Source organism: Fonsecaea monophora, assembly GCF_001642475.1.
Source record: "Fonsecaea monophora strain CBS 269.37 chromosome Unknown Scaff82, whole genome shotgun sequence".
NCBI lineage: Eukaryota > Fungi > Ascomycota > Eurotiomycetes > Chaetothyriales > Herpotrichiellaceae > Fonsecaea > Fonsecaea monophora.
The window spans coordinates 111,981-133,736 of NW_019174013.1; the positions used below are offsets into that span (position 1 = coordinate 111,981).

Consider the following 21,756-nt stretch of genomic DNA (forward strand, 5'->3'; position numbering starts at 1 on the left):
CTCGGAAAACCTTCCAGAATGAGACGCCTGGTCTGTCGCGTCTTCCTTCGGGAGACCACCTTGCAACTCGCAGGCATTTGTTCGCCCTGAAATTTACCAGACCAAACACTTCAAGCTGTGATCAAGAGCTTTGTAAGCCACCTCAATGTCGCTCTACGACGTCTGGCAAGCAGCCGCAGGCAGCCCTTTCCAGCCCACAGTTGGCAAGGAAAGCCAGTTGACCGTCGGACTGTTTTTGTTGCTTATTGGTGAGACTCTTTGTCGCATTGGGGTCTCATTGGGTTTGCACTGACTTGCATAGGCCTGATACTCACTGGACTCTTCGCATTGAACAAATCTCCTCTTTCTATACCTGTCTTCGGAATCCCTGCCTCTCTTGCATTTGGGTATGTGCAGAAAACAATAGCTGGTTGACATGGAGATTGACACGGGGCAGATTTGGTGCAGTCTACGCGATCTGCGGGTTTGGGGTCTATGTTTAAGATCCTGTAGACCATTCTACCTCAATATCTGCTTTTTCCTCTCCATAACTGCGGTTCACCTGTCAAAGACTTTACAATCATACAATGGCTGATGCACCCATCTTTACGGCAATATCTACATCTGCTAGGCAGTTGTACCTGTTGCTTCGGTGCATTGCTTTCTCTCAGCGTGCAGAGGTGGAGATCACCCAACAAGGAATCAAGTTCTCTGTCGAAGAAGCACGAGTTGTTCAGGGCTTGACGTTTCTAGACAAAGCCCTCTTCTCGTCGTACAATTTGAGACTCAACGATGAAGATCATGCCTTGCCCCCATTTGCAGTCTCAGTTGATGCTCTCCTGGAAACGTTACAGATATTTGGCATCGCTGAAACAACTTCCTCAGCGCGGAACCCCTATGGTGGACTTTCATCGTCGTATGGAAACGCTTTCAATACCCCGGCACTGGCACTCGGAGGCACATGCCGAATTTCGTACCAAGAGGCTGGTGCACCGCTCACCATCACCATTCAAGAAGGATCAGTCACCACAACGTGTGAGATGAACACATACAGAGTTTACGATCAATATGGTGACGATGGTGGTATCCCACTGGACCGGAATTCGTTGTGTCTGAAAGCCATCATGCGCAGTGCTTGGCTCAATGATGCTATTGGGGAGCTCTCAGGCACCAATCCGACTGTTCTTGTAATCAATGCTTCTGGCCGTACTGCTCCCTTTTTCTCGTTGGAAGGCGAAGGAGGACCATTCGGCGATAGCACCGTGGACTTTTTACCAGAGTCCAAGAACGCGCCTAGCTCCAGCGTACCCAGGGCCAAAAAACAGCCGCTGGTCACGGAAACGTTTTCGGTCGTCGCACCGTCGGGCAGCCATGGAAGAGTCTGCCAGAAGTACAAGTTCGACATGATCAAGAGGGCAGGGAGGGCAATGGCTTTGGCCAGCAAAGTCAGCATTCGTCAGGATCAACAAGGCGTACTTAGCCTGCAGTTCATGATCGACTTAGGCGACGGTGCCAATGTTGGCCCACGCCGAGAAGAAAGTGTTGCTGTCAACGCACCGCCGACGCCTAGCAGTGTCGCTTTTGTGGATTTTAGATTTGTTCCACTCTTGGACGACGAGGAGACCGAAAGCAATGGCGAGCTGGAAGACGAAACAGCTGAGGAGGCGGACCTGGAACCAAATGACGATAGTTTATAGTCAAAATTGAACCATCCGTGTCTTCTGATGCTACCCGTATCTTGAGTCGTCTTTGTCGGCACTCTTATTTTCGTTCATTCTGTGTTTATTCATCTGCAGCACCTCTTCAAGGAGTGGGAATTTTGATCTTCGCGAGCGTCTGCCAACCACATATGAATGCTCTCGACAAGGCTGGGTTTCCTTGCAGTCGATGGAGTAGCGAGTCTAGACCACTGTCCTTTGGCTATTTCTGTCTAGTGATGATATCCATATTAAGCTAGCGTGACTAGCGGGGAGTGGATGACGTCCCGCCACTCGACCGGCCAGATTGCCGCGCCTCCAGTATCCGATACGATTCCAATATCGCCGCAAAGGATAGTGGCCAACGTCATCTAGAAAAATCCCCGTACCCCCTGGTCCTTCGATCTACTCGTTTATACACCACACGAAATCTGTAGCTTGGGAGAAGGATGTCCGACTCGCCCTTTACTACACCATCGTCCACAACCACAGGTTCACTTTCATCACCATGGTCGAAACTCCCGACGACGAGGACGCCAGAATCGAGCGCATGGCGTCCAACAACCCTGCCATGACCATCCCCACCAGCCAACTGGCGTCGCGACCAGACTTCAACCGCTTGCGCTCACGGAGTAGCAATACCCAGACACAGACCCCGAAAACCATCCGTAGATCCGACCCTTCAGGCGATGCCGAGTCCATCACCGCCGTGTCCAAGTCGACGTCAACGTCGCCCGAGGCTCCGCCTTCGAAATACGACGTTGGCTGGCGGCGCGTGGTCCGCAACTTCTCGCCTTCGTGGTTCAGCGTGACCATGGGCACGGGCATCTGCTCGCTCCTGCTGATCACCATCCCCTTCCAGGCGCGCTGGCTGTACTGGCTCTCGGTGGCGTTCTTCGTGCTCAACAGCGTCCTCTTCACCCTGGCCTTTGTCGCCTCTCTGCTCCGATATACGCTGTACCCAGCCATCTGGTCCGTCATGATTGCCGACCCCAACAATTCGCTGTTTCTGGGCACAATCCCCATGGGCTTTGCCACCTTGGTCGAGAGCTGGATTCTCCTGTGTTGTCCCTACTGGGGCTACTGGAGTGTGTGGGTTGCGTGGATTGCGTGGATGGTCGATTCTGTCGTGGCCGTTGCCGTGACCGTGTCTCTGCCGTTTTTGTTGATGAGCCAACGCGACTCGCAGGGCCTCGACAGGATCACGGCGGCGCAACTGTTGCCGATTGCAAGCACGATTGTTGCTTCTGGAGCTGGTAAGCGTGAATCTTTAGTTCCCAAATCCGTCTGGCCGAGGCAGAAAAGTACTATATTGACAAAATGACTTTAGGAAGCAAGGTCGCTGAACTACTCAACTCCCCAGACCACGCGCTGGGGACGGTGATAACTTCATACGTTATGTGGGGAATGGGTAAGTTGCTTCCAAGAATATTTCTTATACCAATGGACATGCAAAACAGCAACTTGATGCACACTTCCCCATTCCAAGCACTCCGCTGACAAAACCCCAATACAGCAACCCCCCTCGCCATCACCGTGCTGGTCATGTACTACCAGCGGCTGGTCCTGCACAAACTCCCACCGCGAGAGGTCGTCGTCTCGTCCTTCCTCCCCCTCGGCCCGCTCGGCATGGGCGGCTACACGATCATGTACCTGGGCAAAGTGTCGCGGGTGGTGTTCCCGCAGGTGGCGCTATTCCACGACCTCCCCCTCGCAGGCGACGTCGTGTACGTGCTGGGCTTCTTCGTCGCCCTGATCATGTGGGGGTTCGGGCTGTGCTGGCTCGTCTTCGCCCTCGCGACCATCTACTCGACGCGCCCGTTCCCCTTCAACATGGGCTGGTGGGGTTTCACCTTTCCGCTGGGCGTCTACGCCATCTCCACCGTCACTTTTGGCGTCGAGATGCCCAGCAGGTTCTTCAAGGTCCTGGGAACCGTCTTCGCCGTCGCTGTCATCCTGCTGTGGTGCGTCGTCGCCGCGGGAACCGCCAGGGGCGCTTGGTCCGGCCAGCTGTTCTACGCGCCATGTCTGAAGAATCTGCCTGCGCCCAGCGCCGATGAGGACGGGAACAGGGATGACAGGATGGTGGATACGGAGAAATCGCCTGGGAAATGATTTTGCATTGTTGACGTAGCTTTATTGCCTTGCGCTTGTACATATATATTACGACCTTTTGGAACCAGAACTAGATCGCATTGCCTAATCATGTGTATATCTCTGTAAAGATAGGTAGTATGCTGTCGAAAGATACAAGATAACAAGTGCGAATCTGTCCAACTAGGTCATCCGTTTCCTAGCTACGCTGTTCCAATACCTGTCAGCGGCCCAAGCACCACTGCAGTACTTGGTTCCTATAATCGTGTGCACAACTTTGATACACAAGTGTCGATATGGTCCCGACGTTCGATCGTGTCTCATGTCTCAAAGTAAAAGAACACGCACATGGGAAGAAACAGCTAGACTAGCAAGCGATTACCCACCGTGGCATAAGATTGAATATGCATTTAGATTTGAGGGGCGAAAAGTTTAGATCTACTTTTTTTTTAAAAAAAAAAAAACCAATTCTACCTCTAAACCTTTGGATTCAGGCTTCAATAGTACAAAGCTTGCTGCCACCACGCGCAGCGGGGGTTTGCGTCCGGATCGGTCATTTGTGTGATCCCCGTGACGTTGAGGACGGTTTCGACGGCGCCGGGTCCGTAGAGCGGGAAGACGGGGACGCCGGACCCGTTGGCGCTGCCCGTCTGGACAAAGTCGACGATGTACCGCTGCAGGGCCTGCGCGACTTGGGGCACGACGCCGCTGCCGTTGACGACGCCGTTGAAGAACGTGTACGGCACGTCCTGGCCGTGCAGGGCCGGCGGGACCGCGAACTGGTACTCGGAGATGTTGGCGCCGAGCGCCTTGCCCAGGTAGTTGACGTTGCAGCTAAAGTAGCCTTCCTGCACGATCAGCGTGTTGCGCTCCGTCGGCGTGCGGTACGGCATCGACCCGTCGTACGTCGCGGGGTATAGCGTGCCGAGCAGGAAATCGACCGCCGCGTCCGAGATGCCGGGCAGATTGATCTTGAACCAGGTGGCCTGGTCGGCGTTGGTCTGGATCCGCGGGTCGCTGAACAGAGGTCCCTCGTTGGTGTTGTGGCCCGCTACGACCTTGACCGTGTTGGCGAACTGGCCCCGTGCGAGGAGTCGGCCAGGCTGGTCCGGCACAAAGTCCCCATCGACAACGGGCCCGTAGGTGAATCCGCCGTAGGGGGACATCCCGACCTGCTGGGCATTGGCCGCCATCACGACCGACGATGGGAGATTGCGGGCATCCTCAATCGAAGTCACGTTGAGCAGGGCTAAGAAGGCCTGCGTTGTGTTCTCCTTTTTGAAGTTGCTTGACACTGGTAGCCAGGCACCAGACTGAGGGATGGCCTGCTGGAAGGGTACCGATTTCAATCCCCCATAGGCGGTCATCTGGTGAATCACCGATCCACCACCGGCAGACTCACCCATGACGGTCACCCGGTTTGGATCCCCCCCAAACAATCGAATGTTGGTTTGAATCCACTCGAGCGCCAGACGTTGGTCGTACAGACCTGCATTAGACACGCCGCCCTCGGCAGCTTCAACGGTTGGTCCGGACAGCCAGCCAAACGCCCCCAGTCTGTAGTTAATCTCAACAAAAACGATGCCATCCGAACCGCTGGCCTGACTGGTGTGAATGAGACCAGCTGGATTGCCCGATCCAGCTTTCGATCCTGCTGTATAACCACCACCATATATCCTGGCAAGGGTCAATTTAGAAAGATCAATATCAATATCAAATTCAGAGCCGCTTCAATACCAGGGACAAGACTCACCACACAAGAACCGGAGCTCCCTGGTAGCCGGAAGATTGGTTTTGAGCCTTTTCAAATACAGCCTTTGGAACGAATACATCCAGAAACAAGCAGTCCTCCTTCACCCTCGGGTCAGGAGGAGAAGGTTTTGGCGGGTTGGCTTGGACTTGAGCGGCGGCGGCGGTGTAGTTGAATGGCAACCCTTCCGCGAATGCAGTGGTGAATAAATCAGCAATGGCGAGCCAAGTTGGGTTCGCTTGAGGGCAGATAGCGCCATCACTGCCGTCTTGGACAGTCGTGTTGCGACCTGTTGGGGGAACAGGCGCAGCGAAGCGAAGCTTGCCCAGTGGTGGCTGGGCGTAACGGATGTTGCTGAAGTTGTATATTTGACCAGTGGTCTGTAATTGACATGTTCAGCTCAGCAACTTATTCCGGTCTAGAAGGTGGAATATGTCATACATTGAAGGAAGATGCTTGCTGTATCTGGTAGCCCAAATCGACTTGAGGCAGGCTCTGAGCGGCAACCACGGCCAAAAGGCTCCAGCAGCTGGACCAAAGCAATGTCAGTGTCACAGCTGAAGGCTTCATGGCTGCTACCAAGCGTGGCAAAAATGGGAACTTCCTCCAAAAGTCTGGGAATGGCTCGGTATCGCGAGCAAATCGAGGCGTTCTCACTCTGCAGAGGGCGGCACCCAGAGATGTTTAATATAGCCACCATTCTCTGGTCGAGTGGACACAGAAACATCGTCACAACCCACATCCAAAGTCACCTATACCGAGGTGTGACTGATCTTTTCTGGGCGGGGTCACTTTGCAGGGTTTGACACTGGTCATCTGTGTGCCATCTTGCGGGTGGATAATGCTGTCGGCAGTTGGACCACAGCTTCGGTGAAATCAACTGTTGATACAACACTGTCAGTTTGTGATCTCGCAGCGGATAGTGCGGCGCAGGCGATTCTCCATTCGGACTTCCAAGTCTATACGTAATCGAGTGCGTGTCCGAGATATACCCCGCGTTGGTGGAGTGTAGTTGAGATGCGTCTTTGCAGGACCATGCGAATCGCAAGATGTTGAGCATGGAGGTCCTCCGGAGCACTAGAGTGCAGAAGGCAGCTGGGAAGACGAGCGTTTCCAAGTGCTTGATTGATGGATTCTGTCCGGAATCCTGGGACCATTCTAGTCTCGCATAGATGGGGCCCCGGAGAAGGTGGAGAGGGAAGGGTTGGAGGATGGTGTCGGCAGACTTCCATTTGGGAGGTGATGGTGAAAGAGAAACTCTGCTGAAGTCGAAATTTGGGTATATTCTGACCAGGCTCACTGAATAGCACAATGGATTCGAGGCGAATACGACCGAGAGCTCGGTCCTCTACCTTGGATGTCAGGAGTAGATCGTATCTAGACCCACATCGGAGCAGCATTGCAGAAAGCTTGGTGGGCCAAGGCGCGCATTTTCTGGGGCTTTATATAGACCCCGCTGGTCCCGCGAAACTTCCCAAGCCGTGTGCCCTTGCTTCACGTCGTACCTAGACGGTCAACTAGTCCCACTGACTCGGACGGCGCACCACGAGGTGCAGATGTCTCTCATATTGCTTCCATCACGGGACTCGGAAAGCTGCCGTAGAATATGTGGCCAGAGACAGATGATGGCTGATTGGTGGCGCTGTCTTTACATTGTGGTCTGGGTCCGATCTCCCCAAATCTTTGACTGTCCCGACAGGAATACCGGTCTCGTTAACTGCTGTTCGGGTGCCGATGGATCTCCGCCTATACTCGTACGCTGCGGGGAAAGGTGGTGGGCCACTATATCGAAAGAAGTGAAAGGATGATCTGTAGCTTCCTCTTCCAGACAAAGCCCATCGTCGTTGTTGCACCCAATCGCCTACCGCTCGCTTTCTCGGAGTGTAGCTATATCACCCTGCTTCGATCTTGCGTATACCTCGGTTCGGCGAATTCTTCTTCTGTCCAGGTACTCTTGAGCCTGTAGCGTCGGGCTCGGCTATCTGCCACTATCAACAGCCCGTCGCCGCCACGAGGGTTTCATATGAGGATAACGGGTCGCTGCTGGACGACCGTAGAAGGGTGCGAGACTGGTTATTACTGTAAAACTGCCACGTGGAAGGATAGCCAACCGGCTTGGCGGTTGGCTTCAGGGTGTCGACGGTATAAATGACGTGTTATAAGGGCATTAAGACTTCTGCGAGACTCACCTCTCAGCATCGTCATTCACAACGCTGTGGTGCTGACATGACTTTCTCCGGAGCTGCAATGTTGCGCGGTAGCTAGTCGAAGGACGAGGCATGACCCCGACGTCCGGAGATATTTTCATCAGCAGAGTTCAAGCAGGTTTTGAAACTTGCAATAGCAGGACAGTAATGCACACAATCGCAGGACGTAAGAGGTTTCAACCTTAGTCAGAGTGTATGCAAGCAGAGAGGGTAGGTAAGCCAGTTAGTGCCGAAAAGAGAGAGACAACCTCAACCATGCCCACGTCCACGAAAGAGCGCAGTTCAGCTAGCAGACACCGATCATGTCACCTGCGTTCCCTCTTCAGACACATCATAGTCCACATACAGCATATTGTTGCCCTATAATCCGACTCGTTGTCACCTTGATATCTGCAGCAGCACGGTTCTTCTGGCGTCAGAGACTGCGCTGCCTCGTGGTCACGGTATGGAGCATAACACAGCGAAGCAAAATTCAGAAACAGGGATAATTCGACGCTCGTGTGAAGCCATCTCCGCTCACCAGCACACATCACATACATAATTGTTCGGAAATTGGTGTTTGTCATTTTGTATATATGTCCGTTATGATATGCTCGTGTCGACTGAGACTGCTAATATCAAGGCCCATCCCATCACACTCCGCCAGTCGGGTGCGTAGGATCGATCCATTTCACTCCCTCTGGGTTCTCCACCGGGACGACATCAGGGAGGTTCACCGCGATGGCCTCACCGTCACTCCTCATCAAGACGCACTCGAGCTCCTCATCCTCCTTGGCATTGATCTCCTGGTGCGGCACGTAGGGTGGCACGTAGATGAAATCCCCCGGGCCGGCCTCGGCCGTGTACTCTAGCCTGTCGCCCCAGCGCATTCGCGCCTTGCCCTTGACTATGTAGATGACACTTTCCAAATGGCCGTGGTGGTGGGCGCCGGTTTTGGCGTTGGGGTGGATCTTGACGGTGCCGGCCCACAGTTTCTGCGCCCCCGTCCTCGCGGTCGTGATGGCCGCGGCGCGACTCATTCCCGGTGTCTGCGCCGTGTTGGCGTCGAGGTGGTCGCCGGGGATGACCCGGACGCCGCTCTCTTTCCATCCATCCGGAGGTAGATCGCTTGCGGAGTTTGCGTGAAACAGGTGAACCGGGCCAGTGTGCGAGTGCGAATGGTCGTGACCATGCGAGTGATCGTGCGTGTGAGAGTGGGAATGTTGTTCGGACATGTCCACGATCTTTTGCGCTGCTGGTTTCCTTCAAAGACTCTCTGTCGGGGATGGAACTGTCAATTGTGAGAGGATCTCCTTGCAGTGTAGAAGCCTTTCCAAGCTTTTTCTTGACCAGATTTTGGATGGATCAGAGAACTCTGCCAGGTAAGAAAGAGACTAACTGCCAGCAACGTTTTGGAAACCGAGGCTGGTGCATCACCTGAGATTTGGAGAATGAGAGCGGGACGTTGTCCATACACAGAAAGGGTCGATGGCGCCATAATTTCGTGTGCCTGGCTTTACAGACCACAGTAGGTATCCGTCCGATAATCAACCGTGGGGTTCCCTTTGTGAGGCCCACAGTGGAAATTGTAGACATCAGGGCTATCTGTTCCGTAAAGCCATTGACTGGCCTGCACCCGAATGTTGAATTTGCAGAGCTGGTATCACTCTAACGAGTGAGTCGTAGCTCAGACAGCGATGTCTGTTCTTCGACTGCCACGTTCGGCCCTCTCAGTCCTGACCACTCTGATAGGCTCAGGGGCGTTCATCGTCGGCCTCTGGAGCTTCACATCTCCCAAATCCGCGGCGGCAGCGTTTGGGGGATACATGGTCCGAGCACTGGCTGCGTCTTCGAGTTCGTCAAAGCTCGACAGCTCGAGGCGTATGATGTACATCTACCCCCACGGCATCCGCAATCTTACATTGGGGTTATCGATCCTGGCTCTTACAGCGTACTGGCAATTTGGCCAACAGTGTCGGACATCGCCCGTGGCCCGGGCAGCCGTGCAGAGAAGTCTCGGCCTCGTCATCACCGTAAACGCGTTGACGCCGATCGTGGATGCGTGGGTGAATCTGTGGGTTGCTGAGGAGGGTAAAGGCGGGGATTTGGAGAGGAATGCTGCACGGTTGCACGCGACGAGGTCGGTTTTCTGGGTCGTAGGTGGTCTTTGGTGCTTGGTTGGATGACTGCGTGTGGTGTTGATCTGTTCCAACACTCGATATGTGTCTGTGTACGCAAAAGGTGTCAGCTGGTGGCCACGTTGAGACAGATTCTTGATTGTTGTAATGGAGAAGAACTCTGTTGATTGGAATGTCACCTCAGTCCCACAAATGTGTCCCTGGCTCCTGTGCGTATTGATTTTGCCGGTACAGTTATGGTGAGGTGCTCTAATTATGTCGACGGAATTGCTGCATATTAGAGGCTCGATCGCTTGAAAGATTGGGCCTCGCAAATTTGGCGCTTCAGCGATTGACGGGAGGCTAAGGCCTCTATTCAAAGGGGAGGGGGTTTGAACAAGCAGCGCGAATGGGTCTTCGGGGGCGCAAAGGGACTTTCAGGGGCGGCGACGACATAACATGACAATCGTCAACACGGCTTTACTGTCAGTCACTACAAGAGAAACAACAGTCTCTCGCACTGCCTGTACCTTACTACTACAACACAACACTGATGGATGAGATGGATGGATGGACATCTGCTCTTCTCCAAAGTCGAGCGTAAAGCTCAAGCGATGATGAAAAGAGAACCATGAAGGAAGAACAACCTAGAGCACAAGGTTTTGATTCAGTAAGTAAGAACACACGCAAGGGAGAAGGGAAAAATGTTGAACATTGAACTGAGGACCCGGCCTTGGAAAACCAAGACACACCATCCAACCCGCCTCCAACCCAGGCCACCCGGCCAGGAACTCGTGTGTACCAGAGCCCAAGAGAAGAACAACATAGGGGATAACAAAAGGAAAACAGAAGGCAGGGGATAGAGCCCAAGAGAACAAAAGGGGGCAAGAGAAGAAGAAGAAGAGGAGAGGGGGCAATGGTACACACACTCCCTGCTGGACTGGAGGCGCCTCAGTGTTTGCCTACGCTTACCTTGGGCAACTCGAGGAAAAGAAAAAAAAAGAAAGAACAAGTTTCAAAAAGTTGAGAAGACGAAGGGGTTTAAGTACCCGACGGTGAGGTCGTCCTCTTGGCGATTGTTGATCTTAGTAGAGGTCTCTTCTCAGGGAGGAAGGTATAGAGAAGCAGTGAAGATGAGAAGAGCGAATCTCTGTTGAATCAGAGCCTGATTGATGCGCCAAGGATCGATCAGGAGTGAAGGGGTTGATCTACCAGGACGCACATTGATTCAATCAATGGGTTCAGCCTTGTCAAGTCATTATTCAGCCTTGTGCTCGAGAACAAAAGCCAAATATCAATTGTTGATCCATACAGGAATTGCTAACGCTCGGGAATTGGTACTCGAACAAGGCCTCACCACCAGATGTCACCTCCACAGTCAGTCCAAGCGCCATGATCGTTGCCGCCATCGAATTCCCAAAGACTTTACTCCAAGCCAGTGCTGCAATCTCATGATAGTTCTTGATTGCATTCGCCAGGGCAATTTCATCCTGGCTAAACCCAGATACTGTCCCCACAATTCGTCACATTAAAATCACATCCTAACCCTGCCTCCTCACCCAGAGCTCGTAGCTGTCCTAGAATCACATCTCCTGGGGCAGGACCATCCATCAGCGTATCCTTGACATGAATAATATGTACTGTCACGCCTTTTAGAGGTTCAGGGAGTCTTTCTCGCTGGATGTTTGAGAGGGAAGACGAATGTTGGTGAGTCTGGGTTGTCGGTATTGTTGCTGATGTGAGTGCAAGATCACCTAGAGGTTGGACAGGCGTAGTGGCAGAGTCCGCCTGGAAGGTGACGCTACGCCCACGTCCTGGAGTAGACGAGATCGCTGCATGGTCGCCTTCTCGCGGCTCGTGTGAGCGCTTTTGGCGCGTCGACGACACAGATCGATGTCCTACGTACCCGCTGGGTATAGGTTGTGGTGAAGGCAAGCCGTCGAAGTTGGCGCGTGTGACCTCCGGCGTAACGGCGAGATCTCCATTCACCGCCCGCTTTCGTTTGCGCTTCAGCTCTGATGGTGTCGGCGGCTGTCGTATCATCAGATCCGGTACCGATGAGGCTTCGGCAGGTCGGGTGGGATTCGGGCTATCTGGGGTTGTGTCCGCGACAACAGCGTCATAGGATGTCTTTTGTTTACGCCGACTCATAACACAGTTGCCCAGAAAGGTGAGCTCGGCAACCAGGTGTCTTGGGCAGAGGTGCCCGTAAAGATCCTCGTTGCGTACGCTGTCGTCATACGAACACTCGATGAAGATGCCTTTAAGCATCCCACTGGCCACTTTACCAGCCGCGTCATCCCAGATGATGTGGTTGCGAGGCGACAGACTCACCGAATCGGGTTCGACATCGCCAAAGATGAGCAGCTCGTTGCCCGTCGCGTCGTTGCGAATGAAGAATGCAGAACTCGAGACTGGCTCAAAGAGATGGCAGTTGTCCAGAATGTTCGAGGCAAGAGGCCCGCCCGGCGTTACTGGACCAGTCGACGTCTGAACTGGCCCTGGAGGATAGGCACCAGCATTCTGTGATTGTTGCTGAGCGACGGCAGCAAAATAGCCATGATCGTCCGATATCCGCGATAGTCTCCTAGAGGGAAAGTTGTAGTCGGACGCATACCCGAAAGAGTCGCCATGCTGGAAGGACGCACTGTGTGACCTCCTCTGGCATTTGCCGTGGCTCACGCTCCAGCATTTGGTTGCCAACCCATCGCAGACATTGACATAGCCTCGAGACTCACCCAGTCCTAGTCTGGGATTTCCGCCTTCGATTAGCCGTCTGTAGGTCACAAAGCCAACTCCATTGCCTTCGTCCGACAAGTTTGGCCAGAGCCAGTCGTTGAAAATGTGATTCTTGATGGCTTCAATTGTGGAGGGCAAAGCCACAATTGCTTTCGCCTCTCTGCCATATTCGAGCGCCGGAGTGTTGATGGCCATGCCCGAGAGATGATCCAGATGTGGATGCGTGATGAGAAAACCATGGAGGATTTCGCGGAAGATGTAGAGTGCATTGGCTTTCGCACTGATGTTTGGAAAGCGAAGGCCTGCAAAAGGTCCCTTTTCCAACAGTTGCGAGTATCCCTTTGGCGGTACTTTCTCAGACATCAACGGCATTTCTCTCTGAAGGATGCGGATCATGCTGGACAAGTGCGCCCCAGCATCAACCGCGATCATGGAACTCTTGCGCCATTCCGACTGAGGCGCCCTCACCAACATTCCTGTGATATTGTCCTCGCGAGGGCCACCGGTAGACCCCAACACTATCACCTGAAAAGACGCCTCTTCTTTATTGCCCAGTTCGCGCGGCTCTGGGCCTGCATCGTGTGAGGCATGCTTCCCACGCATCGAGGGCTTTTGTCTTCCCTGCACAGGTCTTTGTTTGATTGTTTCCCGCGTCCCGCTCTTTGTGCTGCGGTGGCTTGCCTCACAATGTCTTTGTTCTCTGTCCGCAAATCCCTTAGATCTCGGTCTGGTCCGGGTTGATCCAAGTTTCGGGAGGGGGCTCGGGTAGCTGCTTCAGACTGAGGCCGAAACGGCGGGAGAACAGGTGGAGTGAGGATGAAGATCAGTTGGACCAAACGGGGTTCAAATGCTGGAGGGAAGCGAGTTGTCGTTCTCCGCGAATGTCGACTCGTCAATTACTCAAGAGGGGTCTCATTGCACGTAGCAGATGTAGGAGGTTACGAGCGTTGGAATGTGTGCAGCAGTAACCTTCGACGCAGGCATTGTCTAGCGAGGTATGTTCCAGATTCAGACTGGCTATCAAAGCACAGGATCGACGTGACAATGATAAGGATAGACGAATGTCACATTCCAGCAACAAACAATATGCTAAAGTCAAATAAGAGTGGAAAAAGCATGTTCATGCCAATAGTTCAGTTTGTCAACTTCTTACATCCCGCATTTTGTGAGGAGAGACGCCAGCGGCTGCGTCATTCTTGTAATTTATGCTCGGGGACGGTAGAGGATGAGAAGTGGTGATTACCAGGAGGCAGGGGACATTGTATTCCTCAGCTACCTCCCTAAAAAAGAGTAATTGGTCATGGCCCCAGGGGGGTTTCTTACGACGGAACTGAATACGAGGTTTGAATGCAAACCGAACGCGTGCAGGCGGCCTCAACGGTCGGGGATCCCTAATAAGAAGGCATATCCTGTCAGTTGGCTAGTGAGTGGCCAGCATCGTTTCTCCGGAAGCTCGTGCATGACGAATTTCTTTCATAATCGAGCATGCAACTCCCGCCAGTTCTTAGAATTGTTCTGGCCACGCCGGGGGGTAACCATGCAGGAGGATCCACACCTACGGGCACCTTGTACAGCGCACAGGAACCTACAGGTTGAGGTGTACGAGGTACCGAGTACCTTGTATGCATTCCCCATAAGCAAATCGTGCGACAGATAACTCAGCCCTACATAATGAACACTCTTCTGAAAACTGAGCCTCGCTGCTTGCTAACCAGAACAAAACAATCCATGCCGTATGTATTTACACTCATAGTCATAAAGAATATTTATTTCATGGTCAGGGGTATCTCGTCATGTATGGCTGGGTCCTGCCGCTTCGCCTACAGCAACATCGTAGGTGGGGATGGGCGGTCCTCCAGTGCGATCACGCAACAGCTCTTGTCTTTCGTCTTCGTCGCCGTCACCACTTGACCTCCGGCTCCCTGGAGGGCTGCTATACTCGGGGGGTGGTATAATCTGCTGTCCAGCAGGAGTATTCTCCACAGGCTGATTCTGTATATCTGCGATGTCCAGAAGCGCGTTGCCCTGGCTGGGAACGTCATGAGTCGATACATGCGCCAGTTGGGCCAGTGATATATCTGTGGCTGAACGAACAGGCCCAGGGTTTCCAGCTGGAAGACCAAGCCTCGCCAGACCACTGCGTGTTCTTGAATGTCCGGGCTCATATGGTGACTGCCGCGTTCCCTCTCTCCCGGTCTCGAGCAGGATGCTACCTTGCTCGCTCCCATAAGGTGGAGGTGGTGCAAGGCTTCCTGTCATCGGTGCCAATCCCCATTTTTTGACATTTGCCTCGATGAAGACAAAACCCATCTGACCAAAATTCACATGAACATGGCAGGGTCCATTTGCGCCCACAGTCGGGAAGAAGTTCTGGGTCTTTAGGTTGTGCGCGATTTCGTCTAGCTTTTTCCCATTGCGTGTGAAAAATATGCTCCCGGTTCGAGGTCGATATCCTACCCCAATCACATCTCCTTGTACATAGGGCGGACCATACGTGCTTGCGGAAAACGGTTGGTTGTAGCGTCGATGTCCCGTAGAAAGATATGCCACCGACGTTTTATGGAAACCTTGTCTGTCAGTACAGTAGTTTGCAAAAGTACCACGAACAAGGAAGGTAACTTACCAGGCAATCTGAACAGAGGGTACGGTTTCGTGGTCATACCGATGCTGATCAGGCTATTCTCAGGCTTATCGTAGATCTTAGCCTCCCAGTAATATACTTCATTTTGCTTTGGTACAGGCAGATTGCTCTGTACACTGCACTCTGAATCGAAGAACTCGATTTCGGTCCTTGCTTCGACGAAGCAGTTGGCGATTTCCAGTTCTGGCTCGAACTCCCACGCAGAGACACCTTTCTCCTGAATCGCCAGGAATTGTGACAATGATATATCGGTTTGTACGGATTCTGGAGGATTCGCTTGTATAAATGCTGTTTCGCTGTTAGAATATGGCGCTATGACGAATTTGAGAGTAACTGAGTACATACCTTTTGCCCTCAAATACTCGGCCCTCTGCAATTCATCCATCGTCTCCAAGGCCTCGGCCTCTTCCTGCGCAAACGCTTGCTCATCGTCAAATTCGCCAGGCCGGCCTATCCGATCCAACAGAATGCGACCGCGAGAGGTATATCTGAAGAAAAAGAAAATCGAAAGAACAAGTACCACAACGCCCGCGGAACCAAACGCAGATAATAACCCGATAAGGATGCCTCGGCCAGTTGCGCCGCCATCATTGATATTTATGACAATCGAGGTAGGTGAGCCATCGGGATGGGGCCTGAATGCGAGAGGGGGTTGTCCTCGCCAGCCATCCTGTTCGACGAAGGGAGAGGAGGAGGGGACAGAGGTCGGATCGGAGGAGAATGGCGCGGTGGACGAATGAAGGGAGGTTTGAAAGGTCATCGCGAGTCGGTCATATTGTAGCGATTTCTCGCCAGAACGCATCGCTCAAAGAATGAGCTCAACGGTGGGTAAGAAGAGAGGAGGTGAAGGAAGGACGAAGACGTCAAGAGGTGGCGAGAGGGTGATGAGCGGTTGCAGCAGGGTGAGAAGCCAGGGTGAAATGGCGCAGGCGGGGAGGCGGTTACGCTAATCGATCGCAGAGAGACGCCGGGCTGGGTTTGGTAGTGTGGCTGTGATCAAGTCTGGGATTTGCCGTGAAATCAATAGGTGAAAAAGAATGCAATCAAGTGCAATGCCTCCAGAAGGACAAGAAGGACAAGACCACCATCTTGGTTTTGGTTTTGGGGGGAGGAGTCGCCGACTTGTTGGTCCCCAATGTTTTAGGAGGTGTTTGGGGGATGAAGAGAGACGAGTAATGGAGAAAGAGATGGAGGTGGAAGGGTCGAGACACAAGGAACTTCTGGTGCTGAAACGCTGCCGGCAACAGGACCAAAAGAGCTTTTGGCTTCGTTGCTTCCGTCCCAGCCGTCACTCTTGGGTGTCTTTGGGGGGGCAACCTACGCCTCGAGCACCCCCGCTCACCAACAATTGGTCCACAGCTCCGGGTAATCCAGGGGCTCTAGGGATGCCAAGCAGCATTGCTACAGTTAAAAGGCCTCAGACGTCACTGACTCCAGTGGCTCCACGACAACCCACAGCTTTTATTACAAGCATTATAGGCTCTTTCTAATGTGGAAATCGTTTTTCTTGTGTCGAATGAATAGTGATTGATCTCCTACAGTGTATATTTTAAGAGTCCCTCGCTTCAGGTCTGGTTGCACATTCGGTTGGCCAAGCACAGTAGTGGTAACACGGCAATCCGACGAGGCTGACAAGCTGCCACTCCCTTTTCATCCAATCCATCAATCTAGATCTTGTTGTCCCTTTTCTTTGCTCTCCAGCCAGTGAGTGTGCTGCCGCCATCAATCTCAAGCACATTGCCGGTCATATGGGCCGAGGCTTTGCTGCTGAGGAATAGAACCAGGCCTGCAAAGTCAGATGGCTTGCCAACTCGTCCGGTGGGTTGTCTTTCGAGCAGTGTGTCCAGGTACTTTTCCATGCCAAAGTTTGTCATTCGGGAGGGGAAGACGCCCCTACGATGGTTTAGCAAACAAGCGTGTTTGATATCAACTTGCGGGAACTTATAACTTACGGGCAGATACAGTTGACCATGATGTTCAATGGGGCCAATTTGGATGCTTGCAGCTTGCTGAGATGGATGCACGCGGCTTTTGATGGCCCATCTGAATCGAAAATGTTAGCATCGCTTTACCAATGTGCACTCGTAGGGACCACCATACAGCTAAAGGTGCCGTGGCCCGGGGCAGACAGCCCCCCGTCTCCCGTTGTTGTGACGTCGGTCGTCTGGATCCCGGCCATGGAGGCGACGTTGAGGACACGCGAGGGCATGTCGGCATTGGTTCCCTTGAGCAGCAGATCGTGCAGTCCGACGGTTGTGTAAAAGATGGACTTGACGTTCAGGGACATTAACTTATCCCATCCACTCTCGGGGAAGTCGTCATACGGAGCTCCCCACGAAGCACCCGTGTTGTTGACCAACACTGTCAGGCGGTCCGTTCGCTTCTTTACTTCTTTGACAAGCCCATCGCAGCCAGCCTTGTCCTTCAAGTCGGCCACGATATACTCGCACTTGCCAGGGCCCAAGGCGTTCAGTCGATCCGAGGTCTTCTTCAACTCGGACTCTTTCCGGCTGGCGATGAAGACCCGTGCACCGTTCTGGACGAATCCTTGAGCTGCCATCTCACCCAGTCCGGTTGCTCCTCCAGTGACCAATACCACATGGTTGCTGACATCGAAAAGCGAGGAAATTCGGAGGTCTGCTGAAGAAGTCATGGCTGCTTCTGGTCTTTCTATCGTTTCTCACAGGTCTTAGATTCTCCTGGGCGTAGGGTTTGTTCAAAGAGGGCAGAAGTCAGATCCTAAATAAGAGGCAGATATGGAGTGGTGAGTGGTTGATTATCGCCGCGGCAAAATGCCATGTTGGGGGTCGATCGGACACCTCGGTTGTTCCATTGCTTCCCCAGTTTCTTGGCGTTAGAGCCCAGACTGCGCCTGCATCTAAATGGCCCGCCGTACCAAATGCCACCATGCCAAGAGCCGTTGTTCCAAGACTCGTGGAAAAAAGACCCAAGACCTTTTCCCTCATTATTCCGTCCTTCGTCAGCCGACGGCAGCCCCTGGGTTTCCGGTTCTTTACGAAGATACTTGTACAAGAACCACATCTTCTCCTGAGGTCTAGACTCTTACTCAAGTCTTCAAGTATTTCTTTCTCCACCACTCAGCAGTCACCACGAGTCACGCGATGCAGGTCGCTGGAAATTTCATGCCACTACACCACTGGTGTCATGACTCATGGTGCCCAACCGGCCTTCTCATCCGGTTGGTACACGCCACTCCATTTATGACTCTCACACCACAAGGGCAGTTGTGCCTGTTTGGACAGGGACGACACGCAGGCATACCCAACAAGTCGTCATGTTACCCTCATTCTGACTACCTGTGTTGGGTTCTCCTTGGAGTCAGATCTAGGTATCTCTCATGTGACTCACGCTAACTTAGTTGTACCAATTATGTTGCCATCCACAAGGCGCATGGATCGGGCATATATACCTCGCTCTCGTGCTTCATACCACCTTCCCATATTTTGATTGTTTTACCGTTAAATCCTGTCCCGCTGGCACTCACTTGATCTCCCGACAGCTATTCTATCGCTCATCCAATCTTCATTTCCAGCAAAGTTTCCAATGGCACACAAACACAATCGCAGGCGGGTTCGCCCTCGCAATCGCAACCATACCTCTCTAAACCCCATCTTTGAGATGCCAGACGAGTTCCCGACACGATCAGATTCTCCCTCCCTCTATACCCCTTCTATAGGCACAGACCTCGATCAATCCTTCGTACTCCGAGAACCACGCTTTGCAAATCCTAGCGTTGCCTCAAGACATTGGTACAATCGATATGTTGCTTGGCAAAGCCGTGACAAAGTCCAAAGACGTGAAGCTGCCAAGATTGAGGCTGAGCAGATCAAAGTATTTGGAGGTTATCCAGGTGACGATGTCGGACTCTGCTACAAAATGATGGAAGTTTTCGAAGGCATGAATTGGATCGACACGCTCGACTAGAAGGCGCCCAAAGCAGAAGATTTAAAAGAAGGGGATTGGCATCTCACGGAGCTCTAAAGGCAGCATACCTGCCGAGAGACGGCATTACAACACGACTCACAGGAACGGAAACAGCTCAAGTTCGGCTTGTAGCAATGAAGGTTTTCCCAACCCCAAAAAAGAAGGGAATGGAATGGCTGGATTGGTCCATTTATGCTTGAACCCGTCACTGCTGAAAAATGTGTTACCGTGGAGAAGTGGTGACTGGTGCTCGCGCATTTGTTGAGGGCAGGGAGATGCGTGTCTATACCCCGCGCTTGAGCTCGTTGCCGCAGGATCGCTGCGTCGTTGACAGGAAGGAAATGGATGGTATTTCCACTCGTACTACTCTTGATGTACTCTTGACGTCTCGACTCATCATATCAATAGAGTTCGCCTCTCTTCCGCTTCTTGCACTTCTGGGGTGTGGTGGCTGACCGCTGACGCCACACACGCCACACCAGGTGGCCTTGAGACTAAAGCTTGACTATAGCTTGGAGTTGCTTGTCTATCACTGTGTATCAGTCCAGACCATGAGGACGAGGAATACCCCTCTCTTCTCACTCTTTTTGCGCCCACCCACCGTTACCATTACTGATGGGTATCTCGATCCACAGGAGACATCACAGTTGATCCCTGGCGTCATGGCGATTTCAAGCCACACTTAACGTCAGCCAAGCCACTTAGCATCGATTAGCGCGACACAAGATTTCCCAGTTTGCGCTTGTCTGGTTTGCCCACTTGCGATCTGCATGGCAGACTTCCACTCCGTGTGCTCACCGTCATCCGTTTTCGTGCAAGCGACGGCATCTCGCGTGCCTCACTGTCCAAAAACAAGGCAAAGGCATCTCACTTGGGTATGGAAATGACATCCACTAACATGCCCACACAATTTTCACTGCGTCATTCGAGTAGGAGGCGAGTTGAAATACTTCATTTTCACCTCACTTCTCCTCAATACTTCCTCCTCCTCACTCAGATCGAGCAGGTTCGGTATTGAACGTCTGCAGTTGCTCGTCGTCAGGAGCGGTATCGTTTCCCCTCTCTATCTTTCCCCTCAACTCTGTTCTTCAGCCTTACCCTTCTGCTCTGTGGTCCTCTTAGTCAATCATCACCCCTTCCCCTCATACGTGATACCTTCAACGCTCAAGATGGGCTTCTTTTCCCGACGAACCAACAATCCAGCTTCAAATGGCCATACCAAGAATGGCCACGCTCTTCGTCATGAAAAACGAAACCACCGGCCCGTCTTTGACATTGACTCTGGCGACTTCAACCGCAGACCAAGCTTCGGGCAATGGTAAATCCTCTCTCCTCCGTACTATGTCGCGGAAGATCTGACAGAGGCAGGCTGAAATTCACATGGGTGGATATCTTGACCATGGCTGCCATGGGTGCCGTTGGTCTCGGAGTCTATGAAGCCAAACCTGCTCCTAGCCGCTCATTCCCAGTGACCTTTGCCGATGGAGAAATTGTCTATCCCGAGTTCGCCTATCCTCTGCGTCATGAAATCGTCCCAATCTGGCTCGCGGCCCTTCTTGCCTCCTTGATCCCAATCTTCATCATCCTGTGCATGCAGATTCGCATTCGCTCTTTCTGGGATGTTAACAATGCCGTTATTGGTCTTTTGTACTCCCTGATCGGAGCGGCGGTATTTCAAGTGTTTATCAAATGGCTGATTGGCGGATTGCGACCTCATTTCTTGGCCGTCTGTGACCCAGACCCGGCGCTGATGGCGGCGCACCCTGGCCGAGGTTTCGAGAATATCATGTTCCAGAGAAACATCTGCAGGGGAGATGTCGACCAGATTGACGACTCACTCGAATCCATGCCATCTGGCCACACTACCGCCGCGTTTGGCGGCTTCGTCTATCTCTACTTTTACCTCAACGCCAAACTCAAGGTCTTCAGCAACCACCACCCGGCATTCTGGAAACTCATTGTGACTTATGCACCCCTGCTCGGAGCCTGCCTGATTGGTGGTGCACTGACTATTGACGAATTTCACAACTGGTATGATGTCTTGGCCGGCGCGGTCATTGGCTCCATCTTTGCCATCTCGAGCTATCGCATGGTCTATGCCTCGGTCTGGGACTTCCGATTCAACCACATCCCCTTGACTCGTCATACGCCCTTCTCCTACGGTGCAGGTGCTGCTGGTGCAGGAGGATTTGAAACTGCAGTCTTCACTAGACAAGCTGGATGGGGATACGGAGAGCACTATGGAGGTGCACCCTTTGATGCTGCCCATGGTCTCAGAGGACAGGCGGCAGGGTTTGACACGAGTGCAGTGCAGCAGGATCGATACCTTCACAAGAATGAAAGAGATGTGGAGCGTGACGCTGGGCTTTATCCCACAAATGGAACCACGAACGGCTACGGCACTGGCACTTCATCTGTCAGGGACCCTCCGCCGGCAGTGCCCCATGGGGCACACCACAGTGGCCGGACGAGCTTGGATCGCAGACCTGTGCCTACTTCAGCATGATATACGAACAAAGCGACGACATAAATACGATCTTGGTGGTTAGGACGGAGGAAGTGGTGCATTGGAGTATTCGTGGGGGATTCAACAGTCAACCAGGCAAAG

General features: G+C 52.8%; 9 protein-coding genes across 9 annotated transcripts; 4 read left to right on the top strand and 5 right to left on the bottom strand.

The window, feature by feature from the left end:
- Positions 1-566: 566 nt before the first annotated feature.
- AYO21_08949 (hypothetical protein) lies at positions 567-1,676 on the top strand (the record flags this gene model as incomplete). Its single annotated transcript, XM_022658889.1, has 1 exon — positions 567-1,676. The coding sequence occupies one exon, from the start codon at positions 567-569 to the stop codon at positions 1,674-1,676; it is 1,110 nt and encodes a 369-aa protein (XP_022508828.1).
- A 508-nt stretch (positions 1,677-2,184) lies between these two features.
- AYO21_08950 (hypothetical protein) lies at positions 2,185-3,791 on the top strand (the record flags this gene model as incomplete). The annotated part of the gene is made up of 3 exons (XM_022658890.1): positions 2,185-2,932; positions 3,007-3,087; positions 3,193-3,791. The coding sequence occupies 3 exons, from the start codon at positions 2,185-2,187 to the stop codon at positions 3,789-3,791; spliced, it is 1,428 nt and encodes a 475-aa protein (XP_022508829.1).
- Positions 3,792-4,267: 476 nt separating this feature from the next.
- On the bottom strand, positions 4,268-6,090 carry AYO21_08951 (hypothetical protein; the record flags this gene model as incomplete). Its single annotated transcript, XM_022658891.1, has 3 exons — positions 4,268-5,447; positions 5,524-5,900; positions 5,962-6,090. 3 exons carry the CDS (start codon positions 6,088-6,090, stop codon positions 4,268-4,270), a joined length of 1,686 nt encoding a protein of 561 aa, XP_022508830.1.
- A 2,269-nt stretch (positions 6,091-8,359) lies between these two features.
- Positions 8,360-8,941, bottom strand: AYO21_08952 (hypothetical protein; the record flags this gene model as incomplete). Its single annotated transcript, XM_022658892.1, has 1 exon — positions 8,360-8,941. One exon carries the CDS (start codon positions 8,939-8,941, stop codon positions 8,360-8,362), a length of 582 nt encoding a protein of 193 aa, XP_022508831.1.
- A 462-nt stretch (positions 8,942-9,403) lies between these two features.
- Positions 9,404-9,892, top strand: AYO21_08953 (hypothetical protein; the record flags this gene model as incomplete). Its single annotated transcript, XM_022658893.1, has 1 exon — positions 9,404-9,892. One exon carries the CDS (start codon positions 9,404-9,406, stop codon positions 9,890-9,892), a length of 489 nt encoding a protein of 162 aa, XP_022508832.1.
- Positions 9,893-11,317: 1,425 nt separating this feature from the next.
- Positions 11,318-13,165, bottom strand: AYO21_08954 (hypothetical protein; the record flags this gene model as incomplete). The annotated part of the gene is made up of 1 exon (XM_022658894.1): positions 11,318-13,165. The coding sequence occupies one exon, from the start codon at positions 13,163-13,165 to the stop codon at positions 11,318-11,320; it is 1,848 nt and encodes a 615-aa protein (XP_022508833.1).
- Positions 13,166-14,353: 1,188 nt separating this feature from the next.
- AYO21_08955 (hypothetical protein) lies at positions 14,354-16,005 on the bottom strand (the record flags this gene model as incomplete). Its single annotated transcript, XM_022658895.1, has 3 exons — positions 14,354-15,129; positions 15,186-15,491; positions 15,549-16,005. The coding sequence occupies 3 exons, from the start codon at positions 16,003-16,005 to the stop codon at positions 14,354-14,356; spliced, it is 1,539 nt and encodes a 512-aa protein (XP_022508834.1).
- Positions 16,006-16,870: 865 nt separating this feature from the next.
- AYO21_08956 (hypothetical protein) lies at positions 16,871-17,856 on the bottom strand (the record flags this gene model as incomplete). Its single annotated transcript, XM_022658896.1, has 3 exons — positions 16,871-17,096; positions 17,156-17,246; positions 17,304-17,856. The coding sequence occupies 3 exons, from the start codon at positions 17,854-17,856 to the stop codon at positions 16,871-16,873; spliced, it is 870 nt and encodes a 289-aa protein (XP_022508835.1).
- A 2,461-nt stretch (positions 17,857-20,317) lies between these two features.
- Positions 20,318-21,654, top strand: AYO21_08957 (hypothetical protein; the record flags this gene model as incomplete). The annotated part of the gene is made up of 2 exons (XM_022658897.1): positions 20,318-20,466; positions 20,517-21,654. 2 exons carry the CDS (start codon positions 20,318-20,320, stop codon positions 21,652-21,654), a joined length of 1,287 nt encoding a protein of 428 aa, XP_022508836.1.
- Between the last annotated feature and the right edge of the window lie 102 nt (positions 21,655-21,756).